Raw genomic sequence first — 18,596 nt, 5'->3', positions numbered from 1 at the left:
TCTAATTCAAATTAAATTTGAATAATATCTTAAAATAATATAATATTAATTTTATTAAAAAATCAATTAAACATAAATAGAAAAAAAATTGTAAATTTGATTTTGTTGGTTTCAAATTCATTTACTTCAATGATATATTGTAGTATTAATTAAAATTATGAATAAAATTTGAAGTGAGCTTTTTCACGTGCTGACTTGTAGCTTATCTTTAATCGTGCCATGTTTGTGCAACCCAAGTGCCTAGACATCTAAGCCCAATTCTGCCCACGTTCATGTTGTGCTATGCCAGGTGCCATGTCGAGCATGCTTGTACTGTTCTGTGTTGTATGGACGCATGTTCTGCCTATATTGTACCACTTCGTTTGTTGGACAACCCTAGTTGTAACTAGCAAAACCCAATTCTAAAAATTCCCAAAACCTCTAATAACGCTACTCAAAATCAAAACAGGGACTCAGCAAATAAAAAATAAATTAATAAGTACATTAAATTTAAATCCAAATAGATACTACACATAGAGAAAAGAATTGTTTATTTTCCTCCCATATTTTTGGGCGTGCAACAAAGCGCCATTATACAGAGGATTGATTTATACCTAGGAGCTGAAATTTAGAATAATAATGATAATGAAGTTGTCTTAAAAATGATGGAGTGAGTGAAAGGAATATCATTCGCATGAGACGTGAAAATTATAGAAGAGAGAGAGGAAAAAAAAAAGGAATTTGAGCAAGAGTTTAAAATAATGAAAAAAATCTGATATGGGGTTTGAAGAATAATGAAAAAATGAAGATTGGGGTTCAAAAGGAGGAGTTTCAAGTAAAATGTTATTTTTGTCTTTAAGAATTGTGTTATAAGCATTAAGAAATGGTGAGGCTATTAGAACTCACTAAATTTCTCTTTAAGAATGGTGATAAAAATTAAAAGGAGATTGGGGTTCAAAATGAGGAGTTTTAAGTAAAATGCTATTTTTGTCATTAAGAATGGTGTTATAAGAATTAAAAAAGGGTGAGACTATTAGAACTCACTAAATTCCTCTTCATACATTGTATGTATGTATATATGTATGTATGTATGTGTAATTAAAAATTTTAAAATCTCAAAATTACTCTTTGCTCATTTTCTCTCTCTACTTTCATATTATATGTTCTCTCTTTATTATCACATTATGTATTTTGAAATCTCAGTTTCATTCTTTTATCCATTGATTCTTTTCTTTTCTTCATAAATCAAATTTTATTTCTTTCTTCATATTACTGTTCTTTTTCTTTTTATTCATCTTAAATTTTGTTGTTTCAAGGATAAATTTGAAACCCAATGAAACTTTTATGGTTTCCATGGCTAGTAAAAATTGATTAATATTCTTTCTTTTATGGTAGATTTTTTATTAGTTGGTTAAAAACAATGTCAATGTTTATTTGAAATTGAAAGATAAAAGTTTAAATTATCTACATTCAAATTGGGGAACTGGGAGAAAAAGAGAAGTAGGGTTGGCTGAGTAATTTTATTAAAAATTATTTTGAAAACAAAAACTTAATTTGAATTCAGGGTTCAAAGGGAAAATTGGTTAACTCAAATAACTTCACCCTATAGAAATTTGTATTATATTTAAATATTTTAATAAGGTAGAAAAAGAATAGGGTTTCCAAAGGTTATTGGACAATGCCAATAGTCCAACTTAAATTAAATTGGACAATTTTTACATAACTTATTTTTAAAATAGTATAATTCAAAATTGTCCAAACAAAAAAAAAGTCTCCACTCTTCAATAACTATCGTTCGAATCCACTTTGATTAATTATAGAGTACTGATATTTGACCCCTCAATTTATTTTATTAGCTCTTATTTTTCTCATTTTAACTTAAAATGACTAAAATAGTAACTTAAATGTTTAAAATTTACCGTTCTTTTCTCTCTCCTCTCCCTCGTTTAGTGGTTTACCAAGTTTCTATGGTTAAAAAGGTAATTTTCAGTATCATCCCTTGAGGTTTGGGGTCCCTTCACTTAGATAAAATGTATAAGGGTATCTCCACTTTGCACCCCTACCGTTAGTATAAAGTTTAGTATATATTTAGTATGTGAGGGCATTTAAATAATTATTTGCTAACTTATTAAATAGTAAAAACATTTTGAATTTTTACACTTTGGAAACAGGAACATGTCAGAAACATTGTTATGTCTACTAGTATTAATAGAAGCATGTTAGTATTCAATGGATTTTACACCAAATTAAAAACAATTAATGTCCCCTAGGTAATAATAGAAACATGTTAGTGTTCAATGGGTTTTTATACCAAATAAAAAATAATGATTTGTTTAATTTTTATCTTTACAAATGGGAAAAACAAATTCATATAAGCATTAACGCATTAAGCGAATTCGTTGCTGTGACGAATAAGATGTCGGGGAAGCAATCGAAATCAAGTTTGACGAGAACTGATGTAAGAGTTCAAACTGATTCAACGGCTTTGAGCGAATACTGACAACGACCAAGAACCCACCCACCTTCCGATGGAGCCACATGCCAGGTAACTGAAACTTCCCTTTTTTGTTATACTTTTTTTTTTCCTTTTTTCAGTGTTGGGATGAGCTAAAAGTGAAGCTGAGGTTGAACAATAATGCTAATGTGGGTCTACATAGTTGGTGCGTGTGTTTTTTTTTTTCCCTTCAAATCATGAAAACCCATGATAAAAATTGTTGTTTTAGTTGGTTATTATTCATTTGATATTGATTTTAGAGGCTGACTGCTACTAAAATTAAGAACTTGGCATGACTAATTTTAGTTGGATTATATGTTTTGGTTTCTAAATTGTGAATATTCATTGCATAAACAGTTGTTAAGTTGGTTAACATCTCGTTAAAGACGGATATTTTGGGCAAGATTTAGAGTAATAATATGACAAATGCATGTATTTATTTCTTTTTGGGTGGTGATACAACAAATGATAAGTGTATTTCTCATGAATTTTATTGAGATCTTAATATAATTTGGCACCAAATTTGTGAATGATCTAATACCTAGTACATATCTAGATATTGTTTTACTGACGCAAGGGTATTTAGTCATTGATTCAGTCAATTATCAGTCAACTAAACTTTATACTAACAGTAAGAGTGTAAAGTGAAGATACCCTTATACATTCTATCTAAGTGAAGGGACCCAAAACCTCAGGGGATGAAACTGAAAATTACCCATGATTAAAAATTTGATGCAAGCTCTGCATTTTTTATCTTATGACATTCATTCGATTCTCAAGAATGATTCTGCAATTCCAAAACGCTATAATTGTGCGTCTAAACTTTTTATCCTATTTGTGCGTGGTCAGGCTTAAGCTTGAGCTCATAATCGATTATAGCTATTGATTGCGTGGATTGCAAACTCATGGCTTAATTTGATGCTTAAGTGACTCAATATCAATTTTTTTTTATTCCTCATATTGAAAACTTTGAAACCAATTTTACTCTCCTCTGATTCTATCTCGCAATAAGAAAACAAAAGTATGGTGCCACTATTGGCAACAAATTGTTAAATAAAGGCTGTTAAATAAAACAATTTAATGGATAGAGTAACCTTGGAAATAAATTTAGTTAATTAAGAACTGGGGGCTAATGAGATAAACTATGGGGATTAAATATACCACTCTTAATTTTATTTGACAAGATTCAAATTACTTGGTGCTTGTACCCAGCCAAATGTCACCGTGTTGTAATTTAAATACCAGTGGTGAAATTAGACCCCTCAATTTTTCTTATCAGCCCCCACTATTTAATTAAACACACTTATTTTCAAAATTATACTTATTAAAATATAAAAATAATTAATAAAAATAATTCCAAAAACTCTAGCCACTTCCTCCATCATTGTTACCACCTTAACTCACCATTCTTTATTATTTATTCCAATTTTAGCCACTTTATTCTTAACCAATTTTAATTATTTATCGTTTATTTCAATGTATTTATAATTTCTTGATTATATACAGAAATTATTTTTTACCTTTTTTTCATTTGATATTATTTTAATTATGATACTATCATATCAATCTCATTAAAATCAATTCAAATAATGAGGGATTTCAGCCAGCAGCTATTAGGGAACTTGTTAGTAGGGTCAATCAATGACTAAGGGCTAGTGGTGCCATAGCTTAATGTGATGAAAGTATGGTCGAAGATGGCTAGGATTTCTGGAATTGTATTTATATTTTAATTATCTTTTTGTTGTTTAACAAAGGTAATTGTGTGAAAATAAGTGAGATTAATTAAAAAGTGGAGATGATGAGAGAAATTAACGAAGTCAAATATTAGTAATTTTTAAATATATAGTGGAGCTATTAGGCCCTATTTTCTATCTCATCAAACCATAATTTTAAACACATATCGTTAAACTTGGGATTTTTGGTTCAAGTTCCAGCAGACCGCTTTCTTCTTCTAAGTATACATTAATATATATCTGGATGGGATATATCATCTCATCCACTAATTTATAAGTAGTGCCAACTTTTTCCCCCACTAGTTTGTGAGTGGAGATGTTATTCTTTCAAATTTCTAAGGATTTTGTGAGCAATTTTATAAGGGTTAATTGCGGGTTGTATAGCAATTTGTAAAGTTAGAATTTGAGTTTTATATATCAGTTATATATATATATATATATATATATGCCCTTCCTCAATTAGAGATGGCCAAATAAGCCGAGCAGCTTAAGGTACAACATAGGCACGACACGAGCACACTTTAGTAGGGCACATGACAACGCACAATATGCATGTGGGCTGAGCAAGGGTTTGATGTTTAGGTACATGGACTGCAAAAGTACGACATGATTAAAGATAGACCAAAGTATGGTACATGAAAAAGCACTAAAAAAACATGCTTCAAATTTTATGTCTTACTTTTAATTAGATTATTGTACTATATATTATTTAAATAAACGAATCTCAAATTAAAAATATTAAATTCAAGAATGTTTGGTTCTGTTTCTATTTAATTGAATTTTTAATATAAAATTAATATTATAATGCTATAAGATATTAATCAAATTTTAATTGAATTGTAATTATTATTTAATGCAGCATTGCTTGTTAAGTTTTCGTATTATTATTGGTGTTATGTTATGCAAATGTAAACAATTTTTTTCTTTATATACTTCAATTAAATAAAATAAATGTATTTCTCAAAAAGTTAGTTAAAAATATTGTAACTTGTGTAATTTTATTTTTAATATAATAATATTTTATAAAATTCAGATGTTTGTATTTTTAATATTTAAATATATGTTTATAGCATATCACCAACAAAAGTCATATGTTCTCAAATCTTACTTCCGATGGGCATGCCCACAAAAAAAAAAAAAAAAAGAGTCTGGCTAGCACGGCTCAGGCCTAGGCACGACGTGCCTTATGTGGACTTGTGCCATGGACCGTACAGGGCGGACCTCAAAAAAATTAGGTACAACATAGCATGGCTCACCAACTCAATTATCCAGGCTGTTCCATCCCACGCGCCTGATGGACTTGGTTTTGACGGGCTGGCACCGACAGTTAACCGTCACACTCCTTCAAATATAAAGTGTAAAACAGCCACACTCACCGCAATCCTATGTTAAAAAAGACCTTAAACATTACCCCTCATTCACCCCACGGTCTTAATTTTTTTGTGTAATTTTCATAAGGTCCAAATTCATGGGCCTTGTAGCCCATCCTAATGTCATCATGTTGCGATTAACACATGGAGTGGAGCTACATTTGGATATCGTGATAAGATTCTATTGAACATTTGGGAGAATTATCAATGACTCAACTAAAGCTAAAAGATAAAGACTTAACAGTTGGCTAAATTTGACTGAAGTTGGTGTCTTTAACTACAATAATTGAAAAGTAAAAAATGCTTTCACAATTTTTCACTTATCGGATAGTGAGTAAAAGAAGAAAATCTATACATGTTATAAAGGAAAAAGTGCCACATTTCCTAACCATAATTCTAAACACATATCATTAAAAATTTTGAAATTTTTTGAAATTTTCAATATATCATATTTAGTTTCTAATTTACCCTAGTTAACGACTTTAATAATCTCAAATCAAACAAATTTATTCATTTTTTTCCTGTAATTCATCTCTTTTAGTCTCTACTCCAAATTAAACTATTACTCTATTTTCTTTAAGTCTCATCATAAAAAAATTTATAATGCTTGATGGTGATCTATTATCTTGACAAGAAAAGCAAAATTTTAAAATAATGATGCGTTCATTCTAATATATATTAAGAATCAGTAAATTGTAAATTATCATGAATCTTTAGTTTGAAATAATGGTTTTGTTGCAAGTTAATAAGACAAACCATTTGTGAATTAAATAGTGGATATCTTTTTATCTCATTATTGAGGTTGAGGTTCAAGTCTCTATTACTTATTGCGTGCGTAAATTTTCTCCTTTCTTAAAGTTGCTATTTCTATTGTGGGCTTCAATTATGATCCTTCAAAATATATCCTAGTAGACTTTTGATGCTCATATTTCTAGTTTAGGGTTCAATTATAATATTTACTTCGAAGTATACCCTATTAGAATTTTTATGCACATATTTCTAAAGTAGTTCAATTATGCTATTTCGAAGCAGGTCTCTCCACTTGGTATTGTCCTATATAAACTTATAGTGTGAGGATGTGATATTAAAAGAGAATATCAGAAATTGCCATGAAAAAAAAAAAAAAAAAAACCTTACTAAGATTATGTCTGTTTTAATAATTTTATTAGAGATAAAGTTGTACCAGGAGAACTGAGGAAACGAAAAATGGGGCCAAGTAGCGCCGTGATTAAATGAGCAGAAAACTGATAAATTATGGACAACAAAATGGTCTTCCAAGGCTCCAAGCTCAACTGCTGAGCTAGGCCCATGAAAATGCCCTCATTTCTCAACATTTGATAGGTAAAAGGTTTAACTTTTATGAATTCTTGTAAACCATCCCACGTATATATTCGTAAAGGGTTAATTTTGGATTGTTTTTTTGTAAATTAACTATATTCAAATCATTCTTTTATTTTTAAAGATCTCAGTTTATCCTCATTTTTATTAAGAAAAAAATTATCAACTCACCCTTATTTTTCCCTTATCTTTTAAACAGAAATAAAAAAATTTAAAATTTTCAAAAATAAGAAGATAATTTGAAAATAATCAATTTACGATACGATAATATGAAATTTACCTTATTTTAAATGGAAACTTCAACTAAACTGTTTAATAAATTGCTCTTTGATAGTGAATGTTTTTCAATTTTTTCCAAGTTGCATTTACGACACCAAAATACCCAGACATAATTTGTTGATATGTACGATTTATGAATGATTTATTTTGAACTCTTTCTCACGTAACTACTCAATCATTTGGGAAAAAAAAAAAAAGTGACCCAATCTTCGTCTTTTTTAAAAAAGGATAAATTTATTAAATGAGTACAATATACGAAAATAATGTGACGCATTTTTCTAAATCCATAAGAAAAAAACGTGGATGAGAATTTTCGGAATTTGGCACCGCAACACTCTCATTTTAATTGATAGATAAATGTAAACTAAATGAAAAATCACAAGTTTTCAAAAAGTTACGTCTTTAAAAGATGACTCATTCCAGCATATATATGCCAAATTTGTCAATTAAAGAGGTTTTCATTTGCATGTATGATGGAAACTCTCTATTTGTCTTGCATTATAATTTTAGACTTGTGTCTTTGTCATGCAGGCTGCAGCATTAAGTTTGAATAGTATTAACCAATAGAAGGCACTTACATCGGATCTCCATGCACTACAATAACATTGTTAAATTTTGAAGGGTTCCCAGATTACGTGGCAATTGCTGATAATACCCATTTGTAAAAAAAAAAAAAATTTAAGCTAAGATAAAATATGTAATCACCTAGTTTCTAGATATACAAGAGATATATTTATTTATTTATGTAGAATGTATAATCAAATTCGTCGTCTTCTCGTTTCATTGTCACACAAAATTGCCGAAAGAAAAGACAAAGAAATAGAAGAAACAAGATTTTGTGATAATTTATCAACATTTGAATGTGTGTTGGACATCCTGGCACGTAATTATAGAAGAGGATCTTATGTGAAAATATCACTTAATTATTCATAAGAAACGAGGTATCACAACTCATTTTAATCATGCAAGCCCTCTAAAGCGACGGGGGTCACAAATGGGTCTAAATTGGACAACTTTATCAAACTAGGAAGTGAGCTAATCTTTTAAGTAATCTTAATTATTAATTATATAAGTAATCTAAATTGACCAACTTTATCAAAATAGGAAGTGAATCAATAATTCATGTGTCGTCTTGAGGAGGTGTGACTAGATTATAAATATTCTCTTCTATAAAAAAAGAATGGGGAAATGAATCGTAGAATTGTTTTATCACTTGGATTCCTCATAAATTCTTAAGACACAGCTTGTCTGTAGCATTTAAATAGTTATTGAAAAAGCACACTGTTAAAGATAACTGAATAAATGTAACCTGTTAAAAAAAACAAATAGATATTACAAAAAATGTTCAAATTAAAACTAATCAATTTGTAAAATAAAATGTCGGATTTACCCTTAAAAATGTGTTTGTCATTAGCGTTTTGACGTTAAAAAAATGGGATGGTAAAATTTATAAGGGACATGGTAAAAAAAATTATATGAGAGATGAAGTTTTAGTCTTCCAAAAAGAAATTGAACTCTTATACGAAAATAACATAAGTTAATAATTTTTTAATAAAAGCAGCAAACACGACAAATTTGGGGAAGCCGTAGAGGTCTTGTAGACGGAGCTAGGCATGAAATTATAAAATTTTGATGAGCTTCGATTAAACTAAATTAACAGTGTGCTACTTTTAATATTAAACTAATGAAGGGAAACCGCTTAAGTTGTTGCTTTGTTGTTTTTCTCTTTGTATATGAGTGTGTTATCATTACCTACAAAGCTTGGCTTATTATCAATTTTTTAATTTACTTTGATTCAAAATGATAACGACACAGTTACCAATAAAAACAAGCAAACTTTGTCCATTACCAAAATCCCAAATGAATAAATATTTAAAATGATGTTGTTTCTATGCATGGAAGAAGCCATGGACAGAGACTCCTCATGTGCATTGGTCCCAAGCTGCAACTGAATCTACCATGATTGAAGAGCCAATAAAATCATGATCGTGGCTTTAAATCTTAAGAGGAAACACTCAACCACACATGTTTCGATCTTACTTTTGTCCAAAAACTTTTTTTTGTTTTTTTGTTTTTTTGTTTTTTGACTGTATCTATCGGGTTAAAAAAACTAATATAGATGAAGATAATCCAATTTTATCTATCTATTAGAAACGGGCGGTACACCTCTTCTCCTTTATTTGATTCTGTTTTTTTTAATAATGTGAGAGTAGTCGAGCTGTTTCTTAAAATTCTTGAGTTATGGTATATATAAAAAATTTTGAAAAGGAAATAAGCTATTTGTCGATACACTTGAGAGAAACATTATCATATAAACAAGAAATATGTAGAATTTAAGAATAGAACTCAAATCTGTCAGAAAGATTTATGTAGTAATCGCGACGTGATTGTGAGCAAGTTATTGAGTCTTAGAGAGGAAATTTAAAAAAAGATGAGATTACGTAATTTGAGTAATTTTGAATGAATTTCTCCGCAGGGAAAATATACAATTAGGTGCTTAAGAATTTAGAAAGAATAGGATAAGAGCAGGAGCAAAGAAACAAAGGACTGAATTTGAGGCAAGGAGATTGAAAATATTGTCCTCTCAATGATTCGCTCTTGATCATCGAGGAATTAAATCATGCTCGTGGTCCTATAGCGAGACGGCAATAAAAATTTCCTGGGAAATGATGCAATTTCTTCATGTAAAAGACTAGATTCATCGTTTGTGCTCACATAAACCTATGCACATTTTGCTATTGACCTAGACGAGATATTGACATAAATACACAATTTTTACAATCTCAAATGTGAAACGCGGAGGCCGAAACATAAAATTTTGAGAAACGAATAAATAAACAGACCGTATTATTCTCCCTTCGTCATTCGTCTTTCTGTAACTAGCTGGGTGAAATCTACGTTTTACGAAATGCAAGACTTTTGTATAGAAAGCGATAAGCTTAACTAGTACTCAGAAGTTAGTTAAGAGTTGACGGTTGCCAAATATTCTAATAAACTTAGCTAATAATTCAATCTCAGCCAATAAAGGATAGTTTCTTTCACACCCTCAATCCCATACAAACCAGTATTTTTGACAAGTTCTTGTCACATGAATGGATGGCTAGTATATGCGCTCTAATTGTGAATAAGTTTGGCTCTAATAATATATAGAAGCTCATGAGTCTGACTCATACTTAAAAAATTAATTTTTAAGAATAAGTTAGATTTATGAGACTGTATATAGTATTATAACCAACTAATGTATAAATGGGTTAACACTACCTTTAAATGTGACAAAAACCATTCAAAAATAACGAACTACACGTGACCTAATGTGCTAAGAAAAAAGGCACTGGTTTATAGAAACTCATAGACATAACTCATACTAAAAAACTAGTTTAATAATTGAGAGTTACCCAATATTATGTACTTAGGCCCTGTTTGGGATTGAAGTGTTGTAACTTTTAAATTACAGCTGTTGTGGAAAAAAAAAATTGTAACTATAAAATAAAAGTTAATAATATATAATAAATATAAATTTTAAATAATAGTTTTTACAAAATTATTAAAGATATAATAGATTTTTTATCATACAAATGAAAAATCATATCAACATAACTTATAAGTTATAACAGTTAATATTTACCAAATATTTTAGTGCTGTACATTTTAAGATATAGCTGCCTAACTTTAATTTTAAACACACCCTTAGCCTGAGATTTATACTCAACCAATATGAGATTTTATAGTTAATATAGTTTTACAACATTGTAAAATAAAAAATTCCTAAACAGAGGATATAATTTATAACATTGTAAAATGGCAATTTCCTAAGCACCAGAGAATAAATAAGCTCGTGTATATAAATTGAGATATTGTAAACCTGGCCGTGTTGAACCATACAAAATTAGTACACATGGATATTGATACATACCCCACGTGTAAGTACTGACAGTGGGCGATCCAAAGTGTAGGACACATGGATTTTGATTCATGGCCCACGTGTATAGTAGCGGAAACTGACCAATCCGAAGTGTAGGACACATGGATGAGTCGATTAACATGCAGGACATGTAAGCAAATCATGAATGTTGTTTTAATGGTACGGGCAAGAAGTGTGAATAAGGTCTAAATTAATTAATGCAAGAAAAAAAACAAGAACTGTACAGATCAAATTTATAATGGCAGATGGAGCCTGGAGCCGGGTAGGGGCAGCTGGTAACCATGATAGAAATCCAACGAGATGTCGTTTTTTTTTTAAATATATATGTGTGTGTAAAATGAGAGAATAATATTTGTTGTTTTCTTTTATTTATTTATTTATTTTTTTCAAGGAGATGGATCAATGAGGCATATATATATAATAGCTAGGTGATGAAGGGCGCTGCCAGAACAAACAACAAATGGTTCCACGTGATGCGGGCCTTTTGGAAGGGAGTACGGGAATGGGACTGTCATTGTCCTTACTTGCGGCGGCTGTATCCCTGGATTTTTCTTTCTTTAAAAAAGACACTTTAATTAATATTCGAAAGTATCTGAACATGATGTTAATTACAACATGAGAATCTTCTGTTAGTCTGTAAATAACTAAAATCCCACTTGAATTGATTTTGGTGTTGTATCTCTTGCCTTGTTGAATTTTTAATTTTATATATGATGCTATAATTGTAACCATTAAATAGATTCTGTTTTTAGTATTTTTGAAAAAAAAAATGGTAAAACAGAAAAATTACAGTGTCAATTTTTGAAATAGAATTATAAAAATTTTTGTTAGGCTCATTCGCAGAATGTGTGAGATTGGCCCCTTCAGCGGATTTGGTGAATTGATTCTTCTTATATCAACCTCGAAATGAAATTTATTTAATTAGTGTTTCTACATGAAGTGTGACGAAAAGTAGGATTTGTAACTGATTTTGTATAGACAAGAAAAATAGGATTTGTATAACTAATTTTTTAAAGAGAAAAAAAACGGATTCAACATTGAATTTTAATGGATTGTTTATGTATTTTAGGAATGGGTTTTTGAACATATATGGTACTAAATAGAGGTAAATATATTAGTCTATGGATCCTTGCATGTGGGGGGTCGATATATTGAGTTAATTGAATGGACTAGCTGTGAGCTGTGTTATTATGTTTGATTAGAATAGTTTAAGCAAAATAATGAGCTAGCAAAATGAGAGGCTCATAATTACACAGAATCCTTGACGATATTCAAAATATATCTAAGGCTAAAAATTTATTGAGATATCATCATCCGAAGAATGTTGCAGCATTTTACGACAAACACCACGACAACGCTACAAGCATTCCTTTGCTTTCAATATTACACAATCTGCCAAATAACCAGATATAAAAATTTTAAAAAAAAAATATGATGATGAAAACCAAAATAAAATAAAAATTTTTGCAGACGAATACACTGCAATGAAAGCTCTGTAAATCTTCAATGGATTCTAGCATCCTATTCCTCTGAGTCACTAAAAATCTGTGGGCCACCATCTCACCTTGGATTTATTTGATGGCTTCATGTAGCTCCCAGACCTTCAAAATAAACAATTTCATTGGTTGATGCCAGCCATGACGTAGGAATCCTGTTGCTATTTAACCATTTTGATTAATTACTATTTACATCAACATTAACCTTTTCTATATTAACCATTTTGGGAGTCCTATATATATACATACATACAATTGGAGCATATACTTAAGTCTCCAGCTCTACCAAACATTACCTTAAATTAATTTTCGCTAAATAATTAAGTGACGTGTGTCCTACACCCGTAAATATTTAATATAGTCTGGGTGACGATGATCACATAATTAGGGTTTGAATAGGTATGTTTTATAAGGCCGATGAATATGAATTATGAATTTTAATATAGATTTGCAAGCTTTAATCTTAGCCAACCTTAATAGATTAATTTCTGGGTTTTGGGTTTTGGGTCAAGTTTATGTTCAAAATAGGTATATTTTTCATAAGGCTAATATTCTAGGCAGGTCAGCATGCAACTACTACATAATATTTCAAATATAAGACATATAATAAAGTCACTAATAAGATCACTAAATTACCTATTCCTTGTTCGTTGTGCGTTTTACATGAACATAGTTGACGCTGCTATTGATGACCTTTCTATATTATCGGACAAAATACGGAAAAAAAAAAAAAAAAGAATTAGCTGATCCCAGCTATTTATTGGTTTCATTTTGTCTCTCTCTTCTCCAGCTTTTTGATTCATCAGTGAAAAAGCTAATAAGTTACTTGACCCCATGAACAAAAAACGCCCCCCCCCCCCCCCCCCCCCGGCGCCCAATTTAACTTTGCTAGCCCTTTGTCTTCCTTTCCAGAAAAATCCAAACTCTAATTTTTTTTCCCCCTTTATCTCCCATTATCAACGTTTTTTTCTTTGGCAGAACATGCATGATGATCATTTCAGCTGTTTTTTCTGTTGAAGCCAGTTTGTGAATACTTCAAGAGTCTTCATGTCAGCTCTATAATGCTTCTGTGTGAATTCGAGAAGCATAGGCCACGTAAAATCTGGGTATATTCTTGGGCTGCTGTATGTGTCCACTAACTCACTTGGTGGGGATACCACTTTATCATTCTTTGGACACAAAAAGAAAGCAAGTGATTTTCTTGTTGTTTGGCTATTCACAACCGCCCGGTGCAAACAACTCTTGTATCTCCCATTTGAAAGCGCCTGAAGAAAAATATATCATAAAAAAACCAAATTAATTAGCTTTATCACCATATATGATCAAAACAGAAGGAAAATTTGTAATAACACCGTTTTAATTATTTTGTTAACAATAATATGTGAATTATTCTCACCATGAAGGTGTCGCCAATGTTAACGACAAATGCTTCGAAATTTGGGCTAATTGAGCGCCATTCATTCTCTACAAACACCTGAAGACCACCCACTTGGTCTTGGTGAAGGATTGTTAAAGAAGTTGGATCGCAGTGAGGTCCTGTCCCTAAAGTAAGCTCTGGTTTTTGGCACGGCGGATAGTAATTTAGCCTCATTATCGAATCATTCTCTTCAAAAAATTCTTTAAAGTGGGCCCTGTCTACACCAAGACTTATTGCTAAAAGCTCCATAATCCCTAGTGAAAGTCTGCTCATCGACTCGCAGTAGTCCTGATAAACCCTTCTGTTTTACGCAAAAACATATACATATGAAATTAAAAAAATTGAGTCTTAAATTGAAACAAAAACAAATAACAAAAAAGGATCAAAATGGTAGTGGCACACACACACATATAGTTTCGTTTCGTACCCGAATTGCTTGAATTCATCTCCCATTGTGTTAAGCAAATAATCTTCAACAATGTTATTTGATAAGCTCTTCTCAGCTGAATAACGAAACGACAGCGTCTCTTTCCATGGAAGCTTGGAGGAAAACCTACCAGTGAAGCTACTAGCATAACCGCAGTGCTCACCAAGTTTCCTCCGAGCCCTTTGCTTTTCATTAAGTGGCAACTCAAAGAAATGGTCCATGTAACGGTGAGCATCAGCGATTAGGCTTGAATCAACTCCATGATTAACAACAAGAAAGAACCCGTGCTTTCGGCAAGCCTCACCTACGAGCCTTGAAGCTTCTTTAGCAGCAACAGGGTCATCGGAAAGGAACCCACCCAAGTCGATAAGTGGTACTTGAAGCTCCGGTGCATTAACACAAGGCTTTTCATCATCAGGCCATATGAACTGCTTTGGTATTTGGGTTTGGTGTTTAAGCACTGAGGCATCAAAAACTAGTGGCTTTTGTTCATCTTTGTAATCTTCTTTTGGTTGATGAAGCATGGTGGGTATATTTTTTATGCAGTCTATTGCCATTGCATTAAAGAGTTGTGAGTTGAGATTCAATTGAGAGAGACAAAGGCAAAGAGAGGGAACAGTTTGTGAGTTGTGAAAAACAGAATGGGAAGGAGTGATATAAGTTTGAGAGGTGGGTCGAAAGAAAAGCCAAGGCCACTCTCATTGGGGAGATCGTGAACAAAAATTGGAATCTTATAGCTCTTTCTTTCTCTCTCTCTCTCTTAATTTGGAGTGTTTGCAAAGAAGGGCTTATAAAAGAAGGAATTTGCAGTGGGACTCTGTTGGAGACAATATATATCCCAGCCACATATACTGAGAATTAGTAATGAGTTAAATATATAAGATTTTGATAGTTTTTACAGTCTTAAGTTTAACTTTTTAGATAAGTTATACTAATGATTTTTTATATGATATGAGAGCTAAACTCGTTAATATGTGGGTCCACATTAAATTTTAAGTAAATTAATTGAGAAATAGACCCACACTACAATTCAGACGAGGACCAAATTAATTTAGACGCAATTAATTGAGAATGAATAAATTTTAAGGTTAAACATATAAAATTTAAAATATCCCTAATTTTTTTTTAAATGAATCAGTCTTATGAGTTTGTAACTTACTTCTTAAAAGAAAAATTAGATAATGGGTCCAACTTCTAGGAGTGTTGTCGTCTTTTTAAATTTGCCAGGAAAGAGTTTCCCAATGGCATTTTGGCTATTGAAGAGAAAATATGTTAATGTCACCCTGCTTACTCCTCACTATCTTGTAGCAAGCAAGTTTTTGCGAACACTATTGGACCCATAATGAAAGGCCTTAGCCAACCTTAGAGCTGCCCCTGTGCTTTCTTTATGGGGAAAAGTCGCAAAATGATGCAATTGTAAGAAAAAAAATGTGTGATGGAAAAAAAAAAGGACCGCAATTGCTTGAAAAAGCTGATACGACTTGATCTTCACTATTCAACATCTTTTAATTAATTACAGCAGAGTACACACATTGATAGCAATGCTAACCAGCTAGTTGTATATATTTGTGACAAAAGTACAAGTAGTAGTTGTAGCATGTATGGCTAACCAGAATGATTGAAAATGTAACATGGGAGTATAAGGAAGAGACAAAGAAATGTTTCTGTTGGAATCAGCAAGATTTGAGTGGAACAAAATGACAGAAACTAAAAGATCTACTAGAATTTCATGTCAAGTAAACAACAGACTCGAATGAACGAAGGGATATGGTAGGTAGTTTCAACAGTCGAATCCAAAACAATGTGATTAAGCTTGAGGATTTAATAGGGATGGTGACGTGAAGACTGTTCTGCTGTGGGTTACAAAGCACCAACAAATAAGGAGAAGAGAGAGTTGAAGGAATTTTTTCAGTTCCCACATCTTCTTTAACAAGAGCTAGGCCGATGCTTGTCAGAAGCTCAAAATTTAACAGAATTTACTGCCTGTTAATGAACCCTATAAAACCCTATCTTATTGAGACCAAATTTGTTGTTTCTTAGACAGAGGCCAGAGGGACTATTTATTATTGAATTTAGTTAGCTTGTTTTATTATTATTATTACTATATGAATTTAAGTGTAGTGTCAGCATTCTTCTAGCTGGGACTGAGCTCTAAAGCTGATCTGAAGCAATTCTAAAGTAGATGATTCACTTAATTAATCCAAATTTGATAGGTGGCCATTCTTCAACTTGAAATAATAATTGTATATAAAAACAAGCCATGGCAGTTACCCTTTTAACCCTTTTACTTTCTGATAAACGATCAATATTTAAAGGTACATTGCAGCAGCATCAAATTGATTAGTGTGAAAACCCAGTTTTGCCATTGGGTGGTGGGGAAGTTGAGGTTGCCAATATAGGACTAGTGAATGAGGCGTACAACTAGCAAATATCGTAGTGGATTTTGACAAGATCAATGTCATTCATACAAAAAGTAATCCGTGAATTCACCCAAAAACATGTCCGTCAAATTTGATTAGACATCTAGGTTTGGATTTCTCTACAAACTGCAAGTAAAAAAGTGAGTGCCATGTAAGGGACAATGTAGTTTCTATTTCTTCTCAATACCCACCAAAAGTTTCTATTTATTCTCATCACCCGCCAAAAGATTACTTGCTTTTTGCCCCATTTAGGTACCATGATTTTGCTCGTGGGTCCATTGAAGATTTTGATTTCAAAGAAAATGGACAGACTCACAATCCCATTTGATTTTGCTTTGAGATTTAGAGAAAAAGAAAAGGAATATTGGCTAATGGGAATTAGTGGCTTGAAAGGATGTCTGGCATAAAATGGTCTCAAAACATTTTGCTTCCTCCTCTCTTTTTAGAGTATAGACTGATCTCAATTAATAATTACTCTAAACACTAGTTTTCTACTAATGGTTATAATTAGAAATATCTCCTAAATTTTGTGATGACGTAGTCTAGATATCTGAAATAGAGGAAATTGAATATATTTTCAAAAGAGGAGATAAAAGTATTTAAGAGAATATCTTTTTAATTAAACAAAGAGGACATAGTCAAGATTTTTTATCCAAAAGTGAACTAAAGGTATTTATTATCATAAATTTATTGATTTTTTTTTAAATTTATGATGTTAGTCTATACATGAGTAGAGATCTATTTTCAAGTATTAGAACAAACTTAACTTTCACTAATTAACGCACACAAAGAGCGATTCCAATCTTTTCTTTTACCACTAAACTACTGAGTGATTCCCGATAAACATATAATAGCATCAAGATTCTCCTCGCTGCTTGGTATAGAGCCCATATGAGTTTTATACATCGTACAAAATGGTTTGCAAGTTGCAAGTAATAGCTCCATCAAATCATACAGAAGAAAGGACAAGAACTAATGTTGCAGAGATTATAATGTCGAGGGCAGAATTTTAATGCAGAAAAACGTCAAAGATTTGCTACTAGGTAATGTCCCTTTTAAGGGACTATTTGAGGTTTCCTGTTCAGCAGGCAACCAAAGCAACCAAAGCCAAGTTGCTGTGACTCTGACACAGCTTGCAGTACAACTCTTTCAGGGTTAGAAATGAAAGTAGCAAGGCGAATCAAATGACATAGTAAACTGGTTCAGAAAAAAAAAAAAAAAAAAAAACAACATATTAAACAACATCAGATACTCGAACATTAAGTCTCTAAAATACTTCTATATAACCCAAAAATATTAATTTAGGATTAATTTAATTACCATACTTTAGAGTATATGGTCTATATAAATAATACGTTGTTCTATATGAAATTTCGAAATTCTTCAAAAGCCCCTCTTACATTAGAGGTTTTAATAAATTCTAAAGATGCTTTCGATGGTCTTCAAAAGATATTTTACTAAATCTTAGAAATAAATTTAAAAAGTTGTCATATTAGAGACATAAAAATATCTTAAATGTAGTGGAGTATTCAAATCAATTTTTTAATCTCTATCTTTTCTAAATTTATACTAAGTGATCAGTTATAAAAAAAATGTTTGAAAACTAATCCGCTTAGATCCTAGAACCCGACTTTACTTTTTATTCATTAATATACTCTTTACTTTTTTTGTAAAAGAAATAGAAAGTCAAAGTATTTTCGCACCACTCACTGCAAATCCCT

General features: G+C 31.3%; 1 protein-coding gene across 2 annotated transcripts; it reads right to left on the bottom strand.

Moving 5' to 3' along the window:
* Positions 1-12,399: 12,399 nt before the first annotated feature.
* LOC102608767 (gibberellin 20 oxidase 1) lies at positions 12,400-15,174 on the bottom strand. 2 transcript variants are annotated; one of them, XR_008051584.1, is made up of 4 exons: positions 14,456-15,174; positions 14,008-14,329; positions 13,248-13,876; positions 12,400-12,716 (listed from the first exon to the last, which is right to left on the bottom strand). XR_008051584.1 is itself a non-coding variant. In XM_006490225.4 (3 exons), exons 1-3 carry the CDS (start codon positions 15,010-15,012, stop codon positions 13,604-13,606), a joined length of 1,152 nt encoding a protein of 383 aa, XP_006490288.2. In that variant the 5' UTR covers positions 15,013-15,174; the 3' UTR covers positions 13,207-13,603. The 2 variants fall into 2 exon arrangements, 1 of the variants encoding a protein (XP_006490288.2); XM_006490225.4 differs by lacking the exon at positions 12,400-12,716 and having other exon boundaries at positions 13,207-13,876.
* Positions 15,175-18,596: the final 3,422 nt, after the last annotated feature.

Source organism: Citrus sinensis, chromosome 9 (assembly GCF_022201045.2).
Source record: "Citrus sinensis cultivar Valencia sweet orange chromosome 9, DVS_A1.0, whole genome shotgun sequence".
Lineage (NCBI taxonomy): Eukaryota > Viridiplantae > Streptophyta > Magnoliopsida > Sapindales > Rutaceae > Citrus > Citrus sinensis.
This window is presented reverse-complemented; position numbering and strand designations above follow the sequence as displayed.